This window comes from Myotis brandtii, unplaced genomic scaffold (genome assembly GCF_000412655.1).
Source record: "Myotis brandtii unplaced genomic scaffold, ASM41265v1 scaffold156, whole genome shotgun sequence".
Lineage (NCBI taxonomy): Eukaryota > Metazoa > Chordata > Mammalia > Chiroptera > Vespertilionidae > Myotis > Myotis brandtii.
In genome coordinates, this window is record NW_005355666.1 from 472,615 (window position 1) to 496,793 (window position 24,179).

The 24,179-nt window shown below is 36.7% G+C and overlaps 1 protein-coding gene across 8 annotated transcripts in view; it reads left to right on the forward strand.

Moving 5' to 3' along the window:
• Nucleotides 1-23,118, forward strand: part of ZFX (zinc finger protein, X-linked) — a 37,921-nt gene extending 14,803 nt beyond the window's left edge. For 6 of the 8 annotated variants that reach the window (XM_005861758.2, XM_014536059.1, XM_005861757.2 and 3 more), the window contains 7 exons: nt 762-850; nt 4,126-4,692; nt 14,639-14,779; nt 15,203-15,346; nt 15,994-16,146; nt 16,680-16,820; nt 17,628-23,118. In XM_005861758.2, coding sequence (XP_005861820.1) covers nt 790-850; nt 4,126-4,692; nt 14,639-14,779; nt 15,203-15,346; nt 15,994-16,146; nt 16,680-16,820; nt 17,628-18,811 — 2,391 coding nt within the window. In that variant the 5' untranslated portion in view covers nt 762-789 and the 3' untranslated portion in view covers nt 18,812-23,118. Of the gene's footprint in view, nt 1-761; nt 851-2,394; nt 2,451-4,125; nt 4,693-14,638; nt 14,780-15,202; nt 15,347-15,993; nt 16,147-16,679; nt 16,821-17,627 lie in introns of those variants that run through there. The other 2 variants (XM_005861753.2, XM_014536063.1) reach the window with 2 other exon arrangements.
• The last annotated feature ends 1,061 nt before the right edge of the window (nt 23,119-24,179 follow it).

A 24,179-nucleotide genomic window follows, 5' to 3' on the forward strand; every position in this document is an offset into this window, starting at 1 on the left:
TTGAAAGCAGACTACATTAAATTTAGAAAAGTAATATGAAAATCGTGTAGAAATTTCCCCCCAATAAGGTACAGAGTGTGTTTAAGTTGAATCTTAATAAAACCAGTTACCCTTGTGGGAGTGTGGGATGTATGGACTGAGAGGAGACAAGTGCTGGGGTGCTGGAAATGTTCTATATCTTGATCTGGGTAGTATAGTGATTACATAGGTTTAAAAGCATGTGTCAAAATTAATCAGAATGTGTGCACTTGATATATGCAAGCAGTATCTCAAGCAAAAAGCCTAGGCAAAGTTGACTTGTTTGATTTCTCTGCCTTGCCTTGTTTTATAGATGCCTATTATCATTGGAAATCAATTAAGTTCCCTTTTATTTTAGATAGATGTGTTTTGTTTTGTTTTTTAAATCCTTCCTGAGGAGAGAGTGGATGGGAGGGGGAGATGCGAGAGAGAGAGGGTGGGGAAACATTCATGTGAGAGAGACTCATTGATTGGTTGCCTGCTATGTGCCCCTGACCAGGAGCTAGGGATTGAACTTGCAACTCAGGTACGTTTCCTTGACCAGGAATCAAACCCACAACCCTTTGGTCCAAGGGCCGACACTCTAACCACTGTGCAAAACTGGCCAGGGCTAGGTAGATATGTTTTTGATAGATGTTCATCTGTGACATAGTTATGAGTGTTTCAGAAATGTAAATATGGTGCATTTTAAATACATGATATAATAAAAGTAATACTTGGTTTACTTTTTCCCCCTAATTTAGGAGCTGTGACTGATGAAAATTAAAGGCCATGGATGAAGATGGACTTGAATTACAACCACAAGAGCCAAACTCATTTTTTGCTGCAACAGGTATAACTATTTGGGTTGCTCTATTTTCCAACTACCAGATTTGGAGTTGGTTATCGAGTGGACAAATTGCTAGGCTCTCACATTGATATTCACACTTAGGTATCTTGCGTCAAGTCTACAAATATTAAAGTAAACACATTATTCTCCTCCTTAAAAATTTGGCTCCCTTACAACCAACTCTTAAATTTTTGTCAGTAACAGCATCAGTCTCAAAACCTCAGTGTTATCCTCAGTTACTCTCATCTTGCCCAGTTAGAGCACTAAGTCCTGTTAGTTTTCTCTTTGAAAATGTTGCTAATATTTACTTCCCACCACATAGACAGGCTCTGTCATCTCATTCCTAGTCTGCAATAACTTTGAAGTTATTCTTTTTCTTGTCCTTAGTCTCTCTTTTTTAAAAAAGAAATATTTTTATTGATTTTAAAGAGGGAAGGAGGGAGGGAGGGAGAGAGAAAGACATCAATGTGAGAGAGCCACATCAACTGGTTGCCTCTCAGATATGGCCCAACTAGGGAGTGAACCCGTAACTCTGGTATGTGCCCTTGACTGGGAATCGAACCTGAGACCCTTCAGTGTGTGGACTGACACTCTAACCACTGAGAACACAGACCAGAGTGAACTAGCAACATTTTGGTGCACGGATGACACTCAACCAACTGAGCCACACACCGGCCAGGGCCTTTAGTCTCTTTTATATAGTCCCCCAGCCAGAGTACTCATCGTAAAGTAACACATGGATCATGTAATTTCTTTGTTTTCCATTACCCAGCAGTTAAATTATAAACCTCAGGCCCTCCACATTCTGACCCCATCCTACTTTTACAACCTATCTTTCACAGGTTGAGAAGAGGAGCCTTTTGCTTCAGGAAGACAGTCTTACCCCACTCTCCAAACTATACAAGGAAAATTAAGTTCATGAAGTTTTAAAAATAGAAAAAAATTATTCATAATTTTAGGTTATCCATCATTCCAATTACATAACATCGTAAAGTGATTACACTAGGTTTTATGATATAAGATGGTTTTATATCACACTAGCTAGCTACCCTTATAAATAAAATATTAATGAGTTTTCCATTGGGCTTAAAATGATCGTATTGCAGTATATTAAAGAAGTAATTTATATCAGGAAATTCAGTATTAGTGGTTTTTAATTTTCACTTCTTTAATCTCTAAATCCAGTGTGTGTATGTGTTGGAGGGGTATGTTTATTTTTCTTAACAATTTAGAATAGTCTTTGACTCAAGTTTGGTAATTTCAGTTTGATAACAAATGCAGTTATAATTCTTCTTTTATTAGAACATGTATAATTAATGTGCTTGAAAGAGAAAGAAGCTCTTTTGAGGAAAAATGTACAGTATTTGCTAGCTTAATCTTGTCATGAGCAATCCTGGGTCATGGGCTAAGTGGTAGATTGAAGAGCTATTTCATTTTAGCCCTGGTTGTTAACACTTATGGTGTTTGTTTATCTTTGAGCAAGTCACTTAATCTGCCAGGGCCTCCATTTTCATTTGTCCTAATAATAATGAAACCTCTCATTACAGTTTTTCAGAATACTTCCCATACATTTCCCATTTGATCATCACAACAGTCCTGTGAGGTATGCATGGCAGATACTACTATCCTCATTTTACTGATGAGGAAACCGAAACTCAGAGGTTAAATGACTTGCCCAAGGTCACAAAACTAATAAGTGTCTAAACCCTGTTCTCTGGTTTAGATTTTTTAACTATTGCTCTTGCCACTAAATGCTTTCATCTTTATATCTGTAAAATGGAGATTATAGTGATCTATTGCTTGATGTTAATATTGAGAATATTGAAAACAAAGGAGTATAAAAGCACTTAGTAGAAGTTCTATAGAAAATAAAGCAAACATTTTTTATTCTAGATGTAATTAAAATAGCTATTAATTGGCTTCAAGATTTCCTACATTTTTAAAGGTTCTTTGACTTCTGTTGATCATTTGTGTTTGTTAAACAAAATCATGCGTCTCTCTGAGGGCCTGGCCAGTGATACACAGTCATTGAGTTAGGCAGCTGCTTGGATTCAGCCTGATCTGAGTCACATCCAGAATCACTAATTAAAATTAATTGCTTTTTAACTAAGATTTTTATAAAACCCCATTTGCTTTTCTCTGGACCAGGAGCCAAGATAACCAGATTTGTTTTATTGTATTTTATGTGTTTTGACAAGGATTTCTGATTTGGAGTCCCATTTGTGGCATTTATTCGGAGTAATATTTACTGAGTACCATAATCTGTACAAACCGTGTGATCTTGGTGAAGTCATTTAATCTCACTGGGCTTTAATTGATTCAACCCTGTACCTTTATTCTTAACTGCAGAGTGGACTAGAGTAGTGTTTCTTATACTCTAAGGAACTGCCTGGGGCATTAGGGTATGGGGCGATGCAAGGAGGCTGGATGGAGGCAGAGTACCCTGGTGAAGTTGGGGTAGGCCCCGCTCCAACTAACCTCACCCTCTACTGCTCCAGAGCAGTTGCAGTTTTATTCATCTTATCTATTCACAGAGGCTCCTTAACTAGTTGCCTTTCCTCTAGCTGTGGCCTTGTAGCTGTCTTTCCCCCTCCCCATGTTGACACTATTACAGATGTCCCCCATTTTACCCACTTTTGCCCCCCTCCACCCAGCCCCCGTCCTAGCCCTCTTTTATTTATGCCCCAGTCCTTTCATATCTTAGATTCAGAGGATAATTTCTAAATTTCCATAGTCATAAATGTAGGATATTGATGAGATATTATATCAGAACAAAGGGGGAAAGAGGAGAAAAATGGAGGGGAACTAAAGAAATACATGGGAGAGATGGAAAGAAGATAAAGTATTAGTTGAGGGAGAGATGGAGCAAGATGAAAGATGAAAAACACATAATAAAGGAATATGGTATATTTGCCACCTGAAGTTGCTTTACTTATTAATTTTTATAATCATCCCTTAAGTATATGCATATGGATTTAATTTTAGTGAGCCTAGAATTTTACTTTCATGAACATTTTTATTTTGTGACTGCCTCAATTGCTTGGTTTTTCTATTTTCTTATCAATTGATTTGGGATGAGTATAAAAAGTTCTTAATATTAAAATTTTTCATTTCTGATATTCAAAAATAGATTCCTTTTAATTTTTTAATCTATATGAATGTTTGAGAAAACTGAGGAACTAGTCTGTTTTCCTGGTAGAAATTAAATAACATTTACATTAGCTGAGGCAGTCATACATGCCTACTTGAAATTGTGCTTTTAAATTTTTTCTTTTAAGGAACTGATGCTGCACACATGGATGGTGATCAAATTGTTGTGGAAGTTCAAGAAACCGTTTTTGTTTCAGATGTTGTGGATTCAGACATAACTGTGCATAATTTTGTTCCTGATGACCCAGACTCAGTTGTAATCCAAGATGTTATCGAGGACGTTGTTATAGAAGATGTTCAGTGCCCAGATATCATGGAAGAATCAGATGTATCTGAAACGGTCATCATTCCTGAGCAAGTGCTGGACTCAGATGTAACTGAAGAAGTTTCTTTAGAACATTGCACAGTCCCAGATGATGTTTTAGCTTCCGATATCACTTCATCAATGTCTATACCAGAACACGTCTTGACAAGTGAATCTATACATGTGTCTGACGTTGGACACGTTGAACATGTGGTTCATGATAGTGTAGTTGAGGCCGAAATTGTCACTGATCCTCTGACAACGGATGTAGTTTCAGAAGAAGTGTTGGTAGCAGATTGTGCCTCGGAAGCAGTCATAGATGCCAATGGGATCCCTGTGGACCAGCAAGATGATGACAAGAACAACTGTGAGGACTACCTTATGATTTCCTGTAAGTCTTGGGGTACAGTGATTCTCAAAGGTATTTTTGAAGGCTGTCTTTCCTAACTTACATCAGAGATGAAAATTTCTTGACTTCTATAAAAGTAAATTTCATAAACCTTCCTGCATTGTTGTTTCAGTTTGGAGCCTGTAAGATAACTCAAAATTAAGAAAAGTAAAATTGTACAGATTAAAGCATCATTTCTCTCTTATAAGGACACAATAGAAAGATGAAATTTCTTCAGTCTAGAAAAACAAAGACGGAAAGGAATAGAACTGAACTTTGAAATCATGAAGGATGTGATTAGGCTGTTACCAGCCTTTATTAGAATTAGGAACCCTATTGAAACGTAAAAGGAGTTTAAATTGGAAAAAAATGTATAACCAAACTACTTATATTCTTGTATATGCATGTATGTTAGTACTTATGTAATACTTATATGCTTATGTAAAATACTACTTATATAATAGCTTGGGAAAAGGCTCTGGTATAGCATTGAAACAAATGATTCTAAAACATGATTTCAAGTATGATGGACTCAGGTTATTGAAGAAAAGTAAGGTGTTTTGGAGCACACCTCTAAATGTTTAACATCTGGGAGGATAACTGTGTCTTCTTACACATATTTCTTGGTATTGCTTTCAGAGATCAAGTCCTCAGTTGGCTAGACCACAGCTCTGACCCAGTATGGAAATTAGTGTGCCTTTAGGAACTAAATGTCAAATAAATAAAGACCCACTATTTAAAAATATATATATATTTTTTATTGATTTCAGAGAGGAAGGGAGAGGGAGAGAGAGAAACATCAATGATGAAGGAGAATCATTGATCGGCTACCTCCTGCACGCTCCCTACTGGGGACTGAGCCTACAACCCGGGCATATGCCCTGACCAGGGAATCGAACCTCGACCTCCTGGTTCATAGGTCAATGCTCAACCACTGAGCCACGCTGGCTGGGCTAACTCTTACATTTAGACTTTTGATCCATTTTGAGTTTATTTTTATATATGGTGTGAGGTCACGAGCTAACTACTCTCTCTGGCACATAGATATTCAGTTGTCACAGCACCATTTGTTGAAATGGTGTTCTTTACTCATTGAATATTCTTGGTACCCTTATTGAAACAAATTCTTTAAAATTTTATCTATTGATTTTTTTTTTTTTTTTAAGGAGAGAGGAAGGGAGACAGAGACACAGACATCAATTTGTTGTTCCACTTATTTATGCATTCAGTGGTTGGTTCTTATATGTGCCCTGACGAGGCATGGGACCTGTAACCTTGGTGTATCAGGATGACACTCTAACCAGCTGAGCTACCCAGCCAGGGTCTTATTGAAAATAATTGATAATAAATGTGAGGGGTTAATTTTTGGACTCTTAATTCTATTCCATGGATCTGCTCATCCTTATACTAGTTTTATGCTGTTAGGAGTGGGTAGTGAATTTGCAAAATTTACTACCTTAAATATTAAAGTCTAAAACTTAAAGTCCAGGCAAAAATGCATAGTTCAGTTTTAAAAGGATTAGCAGAATTAATAAGCAGTGGCAACATAATGCATTCTTATGGAAGACTAGGGTACTTGGTGTGCCTACCTTTTATAGTAACATCAAAGGAAACAACTAATACGCCTCTGAAGCATGGGGTTCCCTTCTGCCAAAAACTTGGGCCAGAGAACCTCTATTCTAATATAAACCAATATGATGCTTCATTTCTAATACACATTTTAATAAAATATTACTTTGTTATTTTAAACAGTTTTTAAAAAGACATTAAAAATTATAGCAAATAAATATATATTTTTTGTTAAGCCTCACCTGAGGTTATTTTTTCCCATTGACTTTTTTTAGAGAGAGAGGGAGGGAGGGTGGGTGGAAGAGAGAGAGAGAAACATTGATGTGAGAGAGAGACATCGATTGGTTGCCTCCTGAATGCGCCCCAGGTGGGGTGGGGATCAAACCTGCAACCCAGGTACATGTTCTTGACCAGAATCGAACCCATGATCCTTCAGTGTGTGGCTGACGCTCTAACCACTGTGTCATGCCTGCCAGGGCTGTAGCAAATAATTTAAGCTTAGAACCCTTTAAACTAGTTTGGTTAAGTGAAAGTATGCCACCATTTTTAACATGTTGATTATAAAATTGGAAATTTTACTTTGTACAGACCATAACTTTAATAAAACTTTGGATGACAGTACTATATCTTGATCTCTCCATTTAGTTTTTATATTCTAAGGCCACTGACTTTTTCATTAGGATAAAATTGTGTTCAAAACACTATTTTCTACAATATGCAACTGCTTTTATAAAAACTGAATGTTAATAAATCATTAGGTTGGTTCTTAACTAATGCTTATTAAACTTTTGGTCTGGTGGCATATATATAATTTAAGTCCATTTGAATTAATATATCAAAGGAAGAGCTCAGGTGGTAATGTGTGCTGAATGCTTCTAATGACCCTTGAGTCAATTGACATTTTTATCAGAAGATATAATTACGTTTATTTGGTGAGGTTTATTAATAAAGCTCTCTTTTCAGGGGAGAAATGTTTAGGATTGTCATTATGGCCAATTTTTAAATTTTTTAAAACAAGATTTTTTATCCCAAGAAAAATTTTTCAGTTGGAGATTTGTAACAAATTGGAAATAATAAAAATAGGTAATAGTAAACCTTTAATAAATAGTATCTGTGTCCCAAAACTTTATATATATGTATTCCTTACAACAACCATATAATGTTGGTGTTATCACCATTTTACAACTTGGGTAACTGAGGCTCAGTTTATGTAACTTGTTCAAGGTTACACATCCAGTTAGCATTAGGGTGAAGATTTGAAATCAGATGTTTTATTCCAGCCCTGGCTGGTTTGGCTCAGTGGTAAGAGCGTCGGCCTACAGACTGAAGGGTCATGGGTTTGATTCCAGTCAAGGGCAGGTACCTCAGTTGCAGGCTCGATCCCTGCGCATGGGGGAGGCAACCAGTTGGTGTTGTGTCTCTCACATCGATGTTTCTCTCTCTCTCCCCCTCCCACTCACCTTCTCTAAAAAAATCAATGGGAAAAGTTTTATTCCAGTGCTTACCAAAAATAAAAATAAAAAAAAGAAGAAAACAAGCAAGGAAAAAAACTAAAATAAATAAAACAAAATAAAGGAAAAAACAAAGTGTCTACTCCACTCTCATATTGTCTTTTTTTGGTCCGTGTGTATATGTATGTGTGTGTAAAGTTAATACTACAACACAGTAGAGTTTGGGGTAAAAAGTGATTATTGGTGGACGGAGGAGGCATATTGAATTTCAGTGATTATTAAAATTTACAATATTCATGAATACCCAATTTTAGCAATGTTAGGAAATAATTTGGGCAGGAGGCTTACACATTTTCTTAGTTACTCCTTAATAGCAGAAGCCACGAGGACAGCCTCCACACCTTATTCCATTGTTTTTCTACCTAAAAAATTATTTTTTTTCAAATTTATATGAGAAAAAAGAATCATCTAAACGATTATTTTTACTCTTGCCTATGTTTACTTTTCTTATGTCTTCATTCAATAGCATTTATTAATCAGCCATGATAAACTAGGAATCTTGTTAGCTGTTAGAGATAAACAGTGAAAGTTTCTGGCTTTTTAAGAGTTCACAGTCTTGGAGAGAAGACAGACAGAAACAGGTAATTATATAGTTGAGTGTGAAAAGATATAACTGGATATACAAAGTATTTTGGAAGCACTACGGGAGAAAATGTTGAGATTTTTGGTACACTTGAGTGAGCTAAATGGCTATGAAAGTGTAAACCAAAGTTCTGTGGGAGCTTGGCTGAAGATATAAATAAATTTATTTCATATCTCCTATTCATTTTCCTCCCTCTATTTTGAAGCAAATCCCACATATTTATTTCATAAGTATTTATCAAAGACAGGGATTATTATTATATTTTTTAAACATAATTTGGGATGAGCTCAATTTGAAGGATGAATAAAATGAGTGGGGAGGAATGGCAGAGAACATATTTAAAGGCAGAGAAATGTGGAAGGTCTTTGAGTGTTCAGAGACTTTTTCTTTGGAGTGCAAATGTCTTTAATGATGAGAATGGAGGAAATGATGAGAAGTAAGAGTGGCAAAATTGGGCACAAATCATAAAGGCCTTTGAATACAATAAGCCTGCTTTACCTTTCTGATGTGGGGAGCTATTAGCGTTGTAAGCCGATTAATAATAATATGCTTAGGATTATAGTTTACAAAAGTAATCTTAGTGGCAATATTGAGAGCAGACAAGGGAAGACTAAAATTAGAAACAAAAAATACGCTGTGAGAGATGATTGTAGTAGTCCAGGTAAGAAACAGACGATGCTAGTTTGAAATGAGGTTCTATCAGTAGAGTTTGGCAGAAAGTACTTCATGACATATTTAGGAAGTGGAATTTGGATTAAAGTTAGGGGGGTGGAGGGTTTGAAGCTCCCTTCCTGGTTTCTGGCTTGTGCATCTGGGCAGATGGCAAACCAATTACTAGAGGAGGAATACATTTAGACATGCTAGAGATCTGTCTACAGGATTGCTGCATGCAGCTGTCAGCTGTCCAGCTATAGTGTGAATGGCACCCTTGCAGATATGGAGCCTAATGGCCCTGGCCTTTCCTAGTTTAGGTATTTTGACCATTTGGTCTGATGTTAGCTCCTAATTCAGCACAACTTTGGTCATAGTAGACATCCAATAAAAAGTGGTTCAGGGAGTGAATGAATGAATCCAAACCCTTATGTTTAGTGCATGAACTCTGAGGATCAATACAGTCTAATGGTTTAGAATTATTCTAGGGGATATTAGCACAGGAGACATGCTAAAGTATTTGCTTATTTCTTTGTCCTACAGGCTGATGGTTGTATAAATCTTACCATTACTTTTATGTATATACTCGATCAATTTCATTTTGTACCTTGAAATCATTTGGTAAACCACAGAATAAAATTTTAGAATTTTAAAAATATATCTGCATGGGGATATTTCTGAAATGTGAGAAAAGTCTAATTTAGTGAACTAAGAATATTTTAGAGATGTGTTAAACAAGCTTTAAGCTTGTTCTGATAAAATTAAAGTTTCTGTTTATCTAAAGTTACTGTGTCTTTACTGTAGGCATTCAGATTTATTTAGAAATCAATACTAAAATTAATGAATTAAGAGTTTTCAGTTTAATCTGATTTCAATTAGATTTATACCAAGAATAAAGTGCTCAAATAAGGCAAATATGTGTAGTCCTCCCCTCTCCTCACCATAAAAAAGAGGTGGGGCAAGGGATTGGTAAGCCAGGGAATGGGATTAAAGTTTGAGTAAATTCTAATAAAATATTTTTTGTTTAAAAATAGCATGTTACACTATCCAATTTTCACTAAAAAAAAAAAAAAAAAATCTCTGTCCAGTCTGTCTCCCATTCTTTTAATGCCTAAATATGCCTAGAAATGTCTGAATAATGATCTGTAATTTCTATTGATAGTTCCATATGGTGGGCTTTGAGCACATTTTAATTTATTTTTATACTTTTCTTAAATAATAAGCTGTACAATTTCTACAATAAATATGTATATATTTTAAAGCAGAGTTGCAGAAGCACAAAGGAATGGAAATAACATACTAATAACTTCAGGGTACATGGCGTAGTCGGGGGGTGCTGGGGAGATAAGACTATGAAGGCAGAAGGCAGTTTGGTCAGAGTTTGGTTGCTAGACTGCAACTTTTATTTTACTTGGTAGGAAATGGGGCACCATTACCTGCTAGAGAGTAAGGTGACTGGATCTTTGTTTTAAGAAAGCTGACCGGGGGCAGTGTCTAAGGGATTTTGGTGTGATGTCTCTTTTAATGATGTTAATGTACACAAAATGCAATTCTATAGCAATCTGATACCGTATATTTTTCTATCTTGGCAAAAATTATAATGAAATCTGTTTTGAAGCTTTGAGAGGTGAGAATAACAAAACAGTATCACCTGTTTTATAAGATTGTTGTGAGGAGTAAATGGTATATTTTAAGGGCTTAGTATCATGCTTGGCATGTGGTATGTGATAGGTAAATATTTGGTGTTATTATCACAACCATTGTTATTTCTTATTATATAGATTCTCCATCAAATGTTCTCCAAATCAGCTTCGTTTTGCTGATTTTTAAATTAGATCAGTGTTCCTTTATGAAGCAGTTTGCTTGAAGTAGTGTATCCCCTATTCCCCCCACCCCCAAGTAATTTTTATTTTCAGAAACTACTGAGTTTTCTGAAGTCTTAATGAACTATATTTTTAGACTCCATAGCATCTGTTAGTATTGCAAATAAGCAACCCTTAATTTTTGGTCTTCAGGGATTTTACTGAAGCTCCCTTGAAGCAGTATAAAATATGCCTATATTTTGCCATAGTTTTGCTATTAATAATGAGATCATTGCTAAGTCATTTTTTTCTTTAGTTTTACAGTTTAAAACTGCTGGATGAGATACAAAGATTATTATTCCATAAGGCTGGAGGAAAATGTGATGCCAATTTTACTTAAAAGAAAAAACTGGGAAGGAAATTTACTAAGATAATGATAGAATCTCTGGTTGGTGGGGCTATTGTTGATTTTTTAAAATACTAAATTATATACAGTGAACATAAATTTCTTTAAAAATCAAAAGATGAAAATAAAGATCTGGATTCTAAAGACAGGTACCTCCTCACTCTGTCTCCCACTTCTCACTTATTAGTTCACCTATTTGGGCAAGTCACATACCATCTCAGAGCCTTTATTTTTTTATCTGGAAAAGATGAGAATCAAATAAGTAAAAGTACATAGGAAATGCTAAGGAAATTGTGAAATGCCATGCAAATGGTAGTTATTATTAGATGTAGTCTTAATTTTCAGGAATTTTGGAGAGGTCTATTCTAAAGCTCTAGTTCTTCATTTTACTGCATTAGAAGAAGGCACTTAACGCAGAAATTATAGGTATGATGACTCAATTTTATCTAAGCCTTCTTTATCTGTTTTTAATAGAAATTCATTTTTAATGGTAGCATTAAAATTAGAGTGAAATTTTGAGTAAGAGAACCAGCAAAGTATTTTTTAAAACAAATCGCTTCTGTAATATTTCATATTTAGAATAATTTCATAGGTTGAGTTAGTGGGGCAAATTCTCAAGGTGAAAATCTGAATTCTACTTTTGTCAAATGGTAGAATAACTCTGCTTGGCTCCGGTAAGCCTGTATATTTGAAATGTGTTTCCCACACATTTATGAAAACAAACAGAAAAGTCTTTTAGCTCAAGTTATAGGTAAATACATGACATTTTGTAAGCTCAAAAATGATTAGATTTTCCAATCATCAAAGGTTTATCTTATGAGTACTGACAAACTAGTGTACCCAAAAACAGCTAGCCTGACCTTGTTCTTTGTAAACACAAGGGCATTTGATTTTCTAGTACTTGTTAGAATCAGTTTGGACAAACCTTGCCAGAAGAGGCCAAGCTTCATCAACAATATCACCTGTCAGAGATGAGTTCTTTGAAGACATAAATTTATTCAGGACTTTCCTGCTAGTTTGGTGAGATCTTCATCCTTATAATGTTATTTCAGCTTAAAATTCCAAAGCTACCTTTAAGAAAATAACATTGGCTCAATCAGCTTGGGTATATCATAAAAATATTTAGCTTTGAAAAAGGGCAGGTACACATCAGGCTAGAAATAAGGACATAATGCCGATTCTTCCCCCCTACAAACCATTTTTATAAAACATAGTCAAGATACTTGAATATAGGTAGTTATGTTCAGAGTTCAGAGAACCTCTCTTTTTTTAAACTGCAGAGTTTAACCAACTGGTCTCTGACCCTTCATATCATCAAGCTTGTCCTGGATCAACTCATTTTCTCTAGCTTTTTAAGCTCTTAACTCAGTCTACCATTCTCTCACTGGTAACCAAGTCCTTCCTTCCTGTTTCACATCTACGGTTGAAGCCACCAGTCATGAACTCCTCCAATTTTCTGCATTACAACCTTCCTCCTTTCCCTAAACACAATGTAGCTATGTTCTCATCCATGTTTACCTTCTCATCTCAGAAGTATAGCAAATTTCTCCTATTTAAGGAAAATTCCTTTATCTTTTTTAAAAATATGCTTTTATTGATTTTTTTTTAAGAGGGAGGGAGGGAGAGGGAGAGAAGCATTGATTGGCCCCCTCCTGTACCCCCCTACCGGGGATCGAGCCTGCAACCCAGGCATGGGAATCAAAACTGGAGTCCTTTTATTGCACAGGATCACATTCAGCCAACTGAGCCACACCGGCCAGGGCTCCTTTATCTTTGCACCTAGTTTTGTTTCCGTTTCCCTTTTCCTCTGAGATCTTGATCTATAAATTTCATATCATGTCTGGTTTCAGCCCCTCACTTTCTATTATATTTCCTCCTACAGATTGAGCATGCATAAGTATTTTTCTCAAACAGAAAGTCCTTGACCGTGCAACCCATTCTAGTCACTGCCTCTCTGTTCACGGTAAAATTACACTTCATAAAGAAATTCATAGCTTCCATTGAATCCTCAACCCACATCTGACCCCATATGGCCTTCACTACACCACTTTTCACCAGGAACATCAATGACTTCCAGGTGACTGGTCAATGCAGACATTCCTCCTTGAATAATGCATGCTGTATTATTGCCATGGGTCTTACTAGAATTCTCGGAACTTTTAGCTCCCTGGCTTCCTTTATGACTCTCCATCAACCTCTCCAGCTTTCCTTTCTGAACTCTTCTTGTCCCTCCCTTAGACTATGACATTTCCAGGATTTTCTCAGCCCGCTCTTGCCTCATACTGCAGGTTCTCATTCTATGATCTCAAGGCTTGGTTAGCATGGAGCTGATGGGCTCTCAAATCTGTGTGTCAGCCTTCAGCTTTCAGACTGGAATATCCAGCAACTGACTTCACGTCTTAGCCACTCATGAAATCATTGATTCATCAATATTCTGATCATCTACTATCACCAGACTCTATCTTAAAAGACTGAATAATGAAAATACAGGTTCTACTCTGTCAATGGGAAAGATAGGTGGAAAACCCCAGATAGTAGCAATATAGTGAATTGTACACTCAGAGAAACAATCAAAGGGTGCTATGAGTACAGAGGGATAGGGATAGACACCAGCTCTGAGAGCTTTCAGAGATGTTATCCCTTGGACCTTAATTAAATTAACATGTAGGAAGAGAGATCCTTTTCCTCATTTCTCTTAACATTTCTTCCCGCAGTTGTTCATCACCCAAATCAGAAATCCTATAGTTATCCTTTGTCATGTTCAATTTTTAGTTGGGCATTAAGTGCTGCCATTTTAGTTCTAAGATAAGCCTCAACTCCAGCCCTCTTCCCCATCTGCATTGTCTCTGCCCGATTCGAGGCCTTGGTATCTGTTGCCTGCATTATTGAAGTAGATTCACAAGTGGTATCCTGTTTCATGTCCTAACCCCTTTGGATCCACCTTTCTCAAGGACAGCATGGTATAGCAAAAATGGTGGTCTCACCTTGTCACTGCTTGGCTTAAAAGTGTCCCATCACCTATAGCAGAGGTTCTCAAAACTCTGATCAGAATCCCTAGGGTAGGGTACCTCTTAATCTGTCTATATATCAGGTCCCACTCCTGCAGATTCTGATTCTGTAGAACTGCTGGTTGCTGGCCTGTGTTTCTAAGTTCCCAAAGAGATTTTGACACCTGACAAGATTGAGAAACCACCAGCCAAGGATCAAGTCTGATCTCTGCCTGGTTACACAAGACCCTTTGTGACAGGCTTTAGCTTAGCTATTGGCCACATTTCCCATCATGCTCCACATGTCTACTTGTCTAGGTAAAATCGTTCATTTTTATGTGAATCAAGTTAAAGATTATATTTGTAAAAAAAGACTTTTGAAAATGCTAACATTTAAATACCTACTAATGTTATTTGTAATGTGTTCCCTGCCTTTTTAGTGGATGATGCTGGCAAAATAGAACATGGTGGTTCCTCTGGAATGACAGAGTCGGAAATTGATCCTTGTAAAGTGGATGGTTCTTGCCCTGAAGTCATCAAGGTGTACATTTTTAAAGCTGACCCTGGAGAGGATGACTTAGGTAAGAGGACACCTTCAACATATTACTCATCCTGATCTAAACACTTCAACCTGATTACTTTTGGATGGATTAGATTGAGAACATTTGAAACCTTTTCTGAAGATAACTTTTAAGCAAGGTTTCCAGCCTGGCCAGCGTGGCTCAGTGGTTGGGCATCCACCTATGAACGAGGAGGTTGGGGTTCAGTGCCCTGGTTGTGGGCTTAATCCCCAGTAGGGGGTGTGCAGGAGGCAGCTGATCAATGATTCTGTCTCATCATTGATGTTTCTATCTTTCTCCCACTCTCTCTTCCTTTCTGAAATAAAATTATATTTAAGCAAGGTTTCCAATGTAGCAGTAGAAAAGTATGTAAAATGTGATATGTGAAATAGGAGGAAATGAAGTTTTCTCATAAATTCTTGGAGCTGTCATCTTCCCTAATAGGTGGCACCGTAGACATTGTGGAGAGTGAGCCTGAGAATGACCATGGAGTTGAACTACTTGATCAGAATAGCAGTATTCGTGTGCCAAGGGAAAAGATGGTTTATATGACTGTCAATGACTCTCAGCAAGAAGATGAAGACTTAAGTAAGTAGGTGGTCTTTTTGTGGGAGAAAATTTAATGTTCTTGGAGTTCTTTTTTTTAAAAAAACTTTAAATATGGCCCTCGCCGGTTTGGCTCAGTGGATAGAGTGTCAGCCTGTGGACTGAAGGGTCCCAGGTTCGATTCCAGTCAAGGGCACGTACCTCGGTTGCAGGCTCCATCCCCAGCCCCAGTCGGGGTGCGTGTGGGAGGCAACCAATCTATGTGTCTCTCTCACATCGATGTTTCTCTCTCTGTCTCTCCCCCTTTCTTCCACTCTCTCCAAAAATCAATGGAAAAAAATAACCTCAGGTGAGGATTAACAAAAAAAAATTTTTAAATATGGCCAATATTTAAAGGAAACAAGTAGCATTATTGTAGAGATTGTTATGCTGCCGTATTCCAAGGGAAACACCAATAAGAACTTTATTTAAAAACGAATAGTGTCAACAATGAAAAAATGAATTATGGTGAAAACCAAGAAATGAATGATTCATTCAAATATTTGAGTGCTTATATGCGAAAACTGTGTTCTAGGTATATAACATTTGAACCTTCTTTCTACTTGTCTATTAATTGAATTCAAATGACAGTATCTTTCCTGTAATCTCTGTAAACCTGGTCACAAAAGTTTATATAAATTTCTACTTAGATGTTGCTGAAATTGCTGATGAAGTTTATATGGAAGTGATCGTAGGAGAAGAGGATGCCGCTGCAGCAGCCGCAGCAGCTGCCGCACATGAACAGCAAATCGATGACAATGAAATCAAAACCTTCATGCCAATAGCGTGGGCAGCAGCTTACGGTAAGTTGCATAGCAGCTCTTCCAATTGAGTTGGTTCTTGAATGTGAATTCATGCTTGAAAGATGGTTTCTGTGGTTTTAGGTTTCAGAAATCTGAAATGCCAGTACCCTATAATGGTTACTTGATTTGAACAGGAGTAGTGGAAGATTATAAAGTCTATTTTTTGTCTTTGTTTTTAACAAGATTTTTCTTCATGTATATAGCATGTAGAAGGAAGTACTGCAAGAAGCACACAGGCTTTCAAGCTGAAACTTGCATCTTGATTATATCTGTCCCATGCCTTTTCAATTTTGGGAGACAAGAGAGTCCATGGGGCAAAATACTGACATGTGTTTTTTTAGATTTGGAAGCTTGGCCATTTCTTCCGGTCTTGTTATAATAACTATGGTCATGAAACCCATTATCTAGAATGGGGAATTTCTGTCATTCATGAGTATCATGGCTTACTTTTTGTTGTTGTAGTTAATAAAGAATCCCTAATTCTTTATAATTTATAATACAGTATAATTTTGTTTTTTAATGCGCATCGTTAGGTAATAATTCTGATGGAATTGAAAACCGGAATGGCACTGCAAGTGCCCTCTTGCACATAGATGAGTCTGCTGGGCTCGGCAGACTGGCTAAACAAAAACCAAAGAAAAGGAGAAGACCTGATTCCAGGCAGTACCAAACAGGTGAGGGCACACGAGTTCCACAGCGCAGCGTGCTTTGCGAGCTCTCAGATGAAACTAGTATGTATCCACAGAGGTGTTGTGATGGCATTTTAGCTGCTAGACCACATGTAACTTTTGCGTATCAAAGTTGAAAATATAATTTTAAGAATTCAGTGATATTCATGAATGATTTTCTTGGATAAAAAGAAACGGAATGGATTGAACATGGATGGAAATAATTAAAAACTCAGTGATTTTTTTGTGTGGAAATGAAAAGAAATCCCTCAAATATGTTACAAACATTAACTTTTTTAAAAGTAATATATTTAAAGAATCTGATTATGTCAGCGTAAAGAGGCATACTTTACAGAGCAGCAGAACAGGTACTTAAGGTCATGTGATGTATTCCTGTCTATTCTTGTATGCCCATGTAAGCTTTACTGTAAGTTGACATAAATTATGTTTTTGGAATAACCAAAGAAGAAATTGTGATTACAACACTTTATTTTTATGAATAATTTCCCACTGATTTGTAAATTGATAATAGCTTTAATCACTAGTTGATAGAAGTTACATATTCATGTATTGTTTTAAACTGGAGGGAGTGAGGTTGGTACAGTCATACCGAATAAAGTTTGCAGACCAGGTTCCTCTTTATGACAAGGTTGATATATCTCCTATGTTGAAAAATGCTAAAAGGAATGTTAAGTAGCAAGTAGCTTAACTTAAGAGTGCCCAATAATGTCCAGAACACACCCTTTAAATTCTTGATGAAACCAAAATAGAACTTGGTTTGATCTCTCATGTACCTTTCTTTTCCTTTCTTAGCAATAATAATTGGCCCTGATGGACATCCCTTGACTGTCTATCCTTGCATGATTTGTGGGAAAAAGTTTAAGTCCAGAGGTTTTTTGAAAAGGCACATGAAAAACCATCCTGAACACCTTGCCAAGAAGAAGTACCGCTGTACTGACTGTGATTACACTACCAACAAGAAGATAAGTTTACACAACCACCTGGAGAGCCACAAGCTGACCAGCAAGACAGAGAAGGCCATCGAATGCGATGAATGTGGGAAGCATTTCTCTCATGCTGGGGCTTTGTTTACTCATAAAATGGTGCATAAGGAAAAAGGAGCCAACAAAATGTACAAGTGTAAATTTTGTGAATATGAAACAGCTGAACAAGGGTTATTGAACCGCCATCTTTTGGCGGTCCACAGCAAGAACTTTCCTCATATCTGCGTGGAGTGCGGTAAAGGTTTTCGTCACCCCTCAGAGCTCAAAAAGCACATGCGCATCCATACTGGGGAGAAGCCGTACCAATGCCAGTACTGCGAATATAGGTCTGCAGACTCTTCCAACTTGAAAACCCACGTGAAAACTAAGCATAGTAAAGAGATGCCATTCAAGTGTGACATTTGTCTTCTGACTTTCTCAGATACCAAAGAGGTGCAGCAACATGCTCTTATTCACCAAGAAAGCAAAACACACCAGTGTTTGCATTGCGACCACAAGAGTTCAAACTCCAGTGATTTGAAACGACACATAATTTCAGTTCACACGAAAGACTACCCCCATAAGTGTGACATGTGTGATAAAGGCTTCCATAGGCCTTCAGAACTTAAGAAACACGTGGCTGCCCACAAGGGTAAAAAAATGCACCAGTGTAGACATTGTGACTTTAAGATTGCAGATCCATTCGTTCTAAGTCGCCATATTCTCTCGGTTCACACAAAAGATCTTCCGTTTAGGTGCAAGAGATGTAGAAAGGGATTTAGGCAGCAGAATGAGCTTAAAAAGCACATGAAGACACACAGTGGCAGGAAGGTGTATCAGTGTGAGTACTGTGAGTATAGCACTACAGATGCCTCAGGCTTTAAACGGCATGTTATTTCCATTCATACGAAAGACTACCCTCACCGTTGTGAGTACTGCAAGAAAGGGTTCCGGAGACCTTCGGAAAAGAACCAGCACATAATGCGGCATCATAAAGAAGTCGGCCTGCCCTAACAATACTTCTACAGACGTTTGTGGAGATGCAGGCCTTGAAGCAGAAAATTCATTTTAAAGCCAATCAGTCTTGTTCACATACAATACTGTATATTGATTTATTCTGTGTACAAATAGAATATTGCTTGTAGTTGACTTTTTTTTTTTTTAACATTTTGTTCAGTAGTGTGTTCTGAATTCTATTCAGTTTGTTTAATTAATGGGGAAAAGCAGCAACAAGCAAGTTGCTTTTAATGAAGTAATCCTTCTATACTGAAATTTTCTATTAGTTTTATATTTATTTAAATATTTACCTTGCTTATTATCTTAATGGTACTCTTCTAAGACCATTTAACATAAAGCTAGGGTAACTTTAGATTGAGTCAACATGATTACTTTCAGAGTAACTATTCCCCCCCCCATAAATTTCTTAAAATAAAATTGTCAGAGACATCTAACATAAATGGGAGATTTAACAGTCACGTCCAATTAGGCTAACATGAAAGTCATGTACTTGTCTTGCTTAATCTTTTCAGACCACATGACAATGAAAGTTTCCATTTGAGCTTTGCATCCCTGGCATTGCTGAGTAAAGAACAGTGGGTGGGTTTGTGCTTACTTTTCATTTTGTTTAGTGGACAAAATATATCTTTGGGGGGCTTTCTTTGGAGTATTTACATCTTCTGTCTGCATAGCAAAGTCTTAGAAAACTTTATTGACAAATTTTGCTTGATCCTGTTGTATTTTGATTATTCTGTCTGTGCTGCTTTGTCTTGGAATGGTTGTGTGCTACAAATGAGACTTTTTGAGGACTGCATTTTGGAATCTCCTAGAGGTAATTTGTGGCTCATAGGATCTTTTGCAACTTTATATATGTATATGTACCCTGAACTATGTATATGCACATATATATATAAAACATGTATCTGTGTGTATTGCTTATTTTACATATTTATACACACAACCCCAAGTAGTAGTTGTTTAAAATCTATAATGAAAAGTATTAAATTTACAATAACATGAAAGATGCAGGGATGTATGAGAGCATTTTGTAAAGCATGCTCTTCAGAGAGACTACTCAGGTGAAGAATTAGAAGGAAAATAAGGACACTCGTATTTTTAAAGAGTAAAGGTATTTTCTTTTAAATATCTTTGGTAATTGAAAAATAGAAGTTAAGATGTTTCTAGATAGAATGTTTTCATACACCTTCAGCTCCATGCCTTTATATTTTTCTGAAAAGCTAACGAGTATCCGGACAGACCTTCCTCAGTTCTCTCTGAGAAGCCCCCGAGGGAACTCTGTGTTACCAAGCGAGGGAGACTAAAGAAGCTATGGCTTCATGTATCAGAGATCGGGTGCTAATTATGATTTATACTTGGCAAGTTCAGCCTACTCTGTTATTTCTTAGTTGTAGTTAGGAAACTTTCAAACACTTAACGCTCAAGTTGGCTTTGATTAGAACATAACATTAAAGGTATGTTTTAAGTGCATGAGGAAAATCTGATGCCTTATTTGGAATATCACCATGTCTTTCACTGTTTTATTTTTCTTTGAGTTGATTTTTTTTAAACAAATAGTTCAGACTCAGATTTATAAATTCATAAAAGCAACGCTAAAGTTAATTAGAATTTGGTTATGTTAGAATAAATTTTAGAGAACATAAGACAGTTTGGGGGGGGGGGTCCTTAAATTGGCTGTCAGCACATACGAGTACCTGGCACGTCATGGGAGATTTTGGACTTTTCTTCCCACTTGATAGCTGCCTTGCCACTTCATTATGGTGCTCCATCCTCTTTGTGCTTTTAGGTTTTTACCTTTCATCTTTCTCTTTGCCGTTGATCTGTATTCAAGAGTTTATAGGATTAGAACTCTAAATATCGTGTGTTTGACAAGCCTCTGAAGTACTGGATTGATTTACTTCAGTTCTAAGTCAAGTACTTTTAAGCTGGTATGAACTCCAACCTGAATACCAGTCAAAACCAAGGCATGGGCCTGTCCCAGTGGGAGCTCCTGTGCCCTCTTGGCCTCTATAACGTGCTTTTTAAAAAAAAGTAACTTAAAATTGTGTGATTCATTGCCCTGCAGTACTATTCTTGAAAGCTCTGTTTTTTTGAGAACCTTGAAAATGTCCCTAATTTTTAATTTTTCCCAGAGGTAATGTAAAACACTTAAATGAAAGTGGAAATTTATTAATTTTAAAACATCCTATAAAATTAATACAGAAAATATAATTGGTCATTATATTTTTTTAAATAAACTGAAAGATAAAGAACACAGCATTTTACACACTTTATATTTCTCTTACATAGTCTGGAATCATACACAGTTCTTTTCTTTTTAAAGCACAATATTGAAACCTTTAAAAGGTATTTAAGGGTTTGGTCAAGTGAATATGATAAAGTGTATTTGTCTGTATAAAGAGAAAATGAAATCGTAGTCACTGTTATGTACTGACATTAGTTACAACCTAGTTTTACTTAAAACAATTTTGATTAGCAAAGCTAAAAAAATGGATGTTTCAGTTAAATGTTTTAAAGAGGTACAGATTTTTACAAGGACATAATATAAGTTATTGTTCTGTAGAAATATCCTATTAAATATTGTATGTCCCTCCCTCTGTACACTTTGTAAAAAAAGTAAAATACATAAAAAGAAAATCATATAGGGATGTGTGACATTATTGTAATTGTGTACTTGAGAATAATGTGCAAAAATAAAAATCAGAATATTTTCCTGTTACTGAATGTTTAGTCTATTTGATACCAGTACTAAGTTAATGCTTTTTCTTAAGAAAAAAAATGTACAGTTTTTGTAAACCTAATAAACATCAAAAGCAGTGGTTTATTTTCATTTCCCCATTTCTTAATTCCTTTTATGCAGCAGTGGAATTCAAAATGCTTGATTGCTTTGAATTTTATGACTTGAATGCAAATACTGATAATATTTCAGCCCTGCGGATTTGCAAGTAATTCAGAGGAGTTAAGAGGTGATTGGTGAGTCCTTTGATGAGCATGTCCTTGAAATTTATTTTTTTCTTTTATCTTCATAAAGGATTTGTTTTATTAGCATCTCCAGTTACCCGGAGATAAATTTCCCTTGAATAAAGTGGTTTTTGAGAGCACTTAAAGTTCATTTTAGTATCAATGCATTGCACATTGGGTCAGTGGGGGTTGTCCCCACCTCCACCACAGAAACCCTGCCCTAGAGTTTCCCCTTTGTGCCCAGTTTGGAGGGTTCTAGAAGACACTAAATACTAGAGAATGGTCATTGTCATAATAAGAGAAGTTAGGTAAAAGTTATCAGGAGTTAAAAAAGAACAAGATAGATTTCAGTCATTGATTTTTAAAGATGAGATCCTGCTGATCTTCAACTATGTAGGAATAAGTATTTGCCTAATAGTTGAGAAAGTAAATAATAAAAACTTGAGGTAAAGGATCAAGAGGACATGGTGAATGTCACTGTCCAGAGCCATAAATTGGACAGAAAATTGTAGCATGCTGAGAAACTTGGTTGTAATAAAATACCTGACAGATAACATCATACCAGTCTGTGATCCCAGGCAGTGTATTACTCTGTTCTCTGGGAATCTTAGTATTGACAATTTCCTTGAGCTCCCACAAATTCTAGAATTCATATAAAGAAAATCATGACCAAACTCTTAAAGGGTTGCTGTTTCAGAGCAGTGGTTTTCAAGTGCTGCCAAATTCTCAGCCCTACCCAAGACCCATTGAATCAGAAAACTGGGTGTGGGACCCAGTGATCTTGTGTCTTAACATGTCCTCCAAGTAATTCTGCTGCATGCTCAAGTTTGGGAAATGCTGTTTTAGAGCACTTGAGGAACTTCAAAGATTAGAAACACACACATACACACAAGCCAGAGATAAGCAGTTAAAGGTGACATGGGACTCAATTTATACCTTGGATTTACCCCTTTTAAAGTGTGAGCCTGCTGGTCAGTAAGTAAATCCTTTAGTCCACATGTAAATAGCCTGCACTTAATCTTGTATGGCTTCCCCTAAGTTACACTCCTCAAAGGTGGATAAGAATTCAGAGGAAGAGTCAGCAAGTAAAAGAGAAGGACTGGAAAGTGTGTATGTGTTTAACTAATTGGCCCAACGTTACTTAAGTAATTCATATCTGAAAACCCATATCTGTAGCTGTTTAGATAAAGTAAAAATTAACTTTGCCCATTTGGGTTTTGTTTTGTCTTTTGTGTATATATTGTTTGCCTTTTTCATAAAATAATTCTTGGATTTGTTATATATTGTTCCTGTTATTTTTGACATCTGCTATTGTTGTAAATAAATTCCTATTTTGTTTTAAGTTACCCTAGTGGAGTGTTGGCTATAGACAGGGTGTGTGTGTGCATGCGCGCGAGCACACACACACACACACACACACACACACACAGACACACAAACAATCACATGGAAATGAAGAAACATAAATCACACGGTTAATAAATTCTTGACACAGTATAAGCTGGAAGTGATGTGACCCCTTTAGTAGTTGAGCACTTCTAGCACCAATGAAAGTATCAGTGTTGCATACAGGTATAACACCTGCACCTGCTTGGACTTTATTTTTTTATTAAAAATTGTTTTTTATTGATTTCAGAGAGCAAGAGAGAGAAACATCAATAATGAGAGAGAATCATTGATCGGCTGCCTCCTGCACGCCTCACACAGGGGATCAAGCCCGCAACCCAGGCATGTGCCCTTGACCAGAATTGAACCTGGGACCCTTCAGTCTGCAGGCCGACGCTCTATCCACTGAGCCAAACCAGCTAGGGCACTTGCTCAGACTTTAAAATCACTCTCGTGACCTTTGAGATGGCAATTCTTTTAGTCTATTAAGTTTGAGGTGAAACTCAAGAATGATTGTTTTTTTCTATTCACTTGGTCCCAAATTATTTGTATTGTTGGTATCAGTGAACACAAGGGATTTGGCATTGTAGTGACCTGCTGATACTGTAAAGCCATTAGGATACTTTGCTACAGAAAACTTGCTTAAGAATTGTAGATGGCATTTGTTCATCATGTGAATTACCACAGAAATATCCAAATGTATTGACAAAAATAGAATAGTTCACTAGAACTATATTATTTTGCTTTTATCTAAGAGAGGCCAGTTTCTGCTTCTTCATGCTGTGTTTGGCTTTAAAAGCAGAACCTGTTTCCTTTTGCCTGGGCTTTTTTGAAGTAAGGGGAGGGATTGCAAAGCCATCCGTTGGGGTTTTGGAGGTTCTAATTATACCCATCCTCTCTGGGTCCTAACCACATTGAAAACAGACTCAAGAAACCACCAGTTGAGTGTGTGACTTCATTTAGTAAAGCTGGGTTGGGAGATCCAGAGGCCAAATCTGTTTCCACGCCCCCCCCCCCCCCC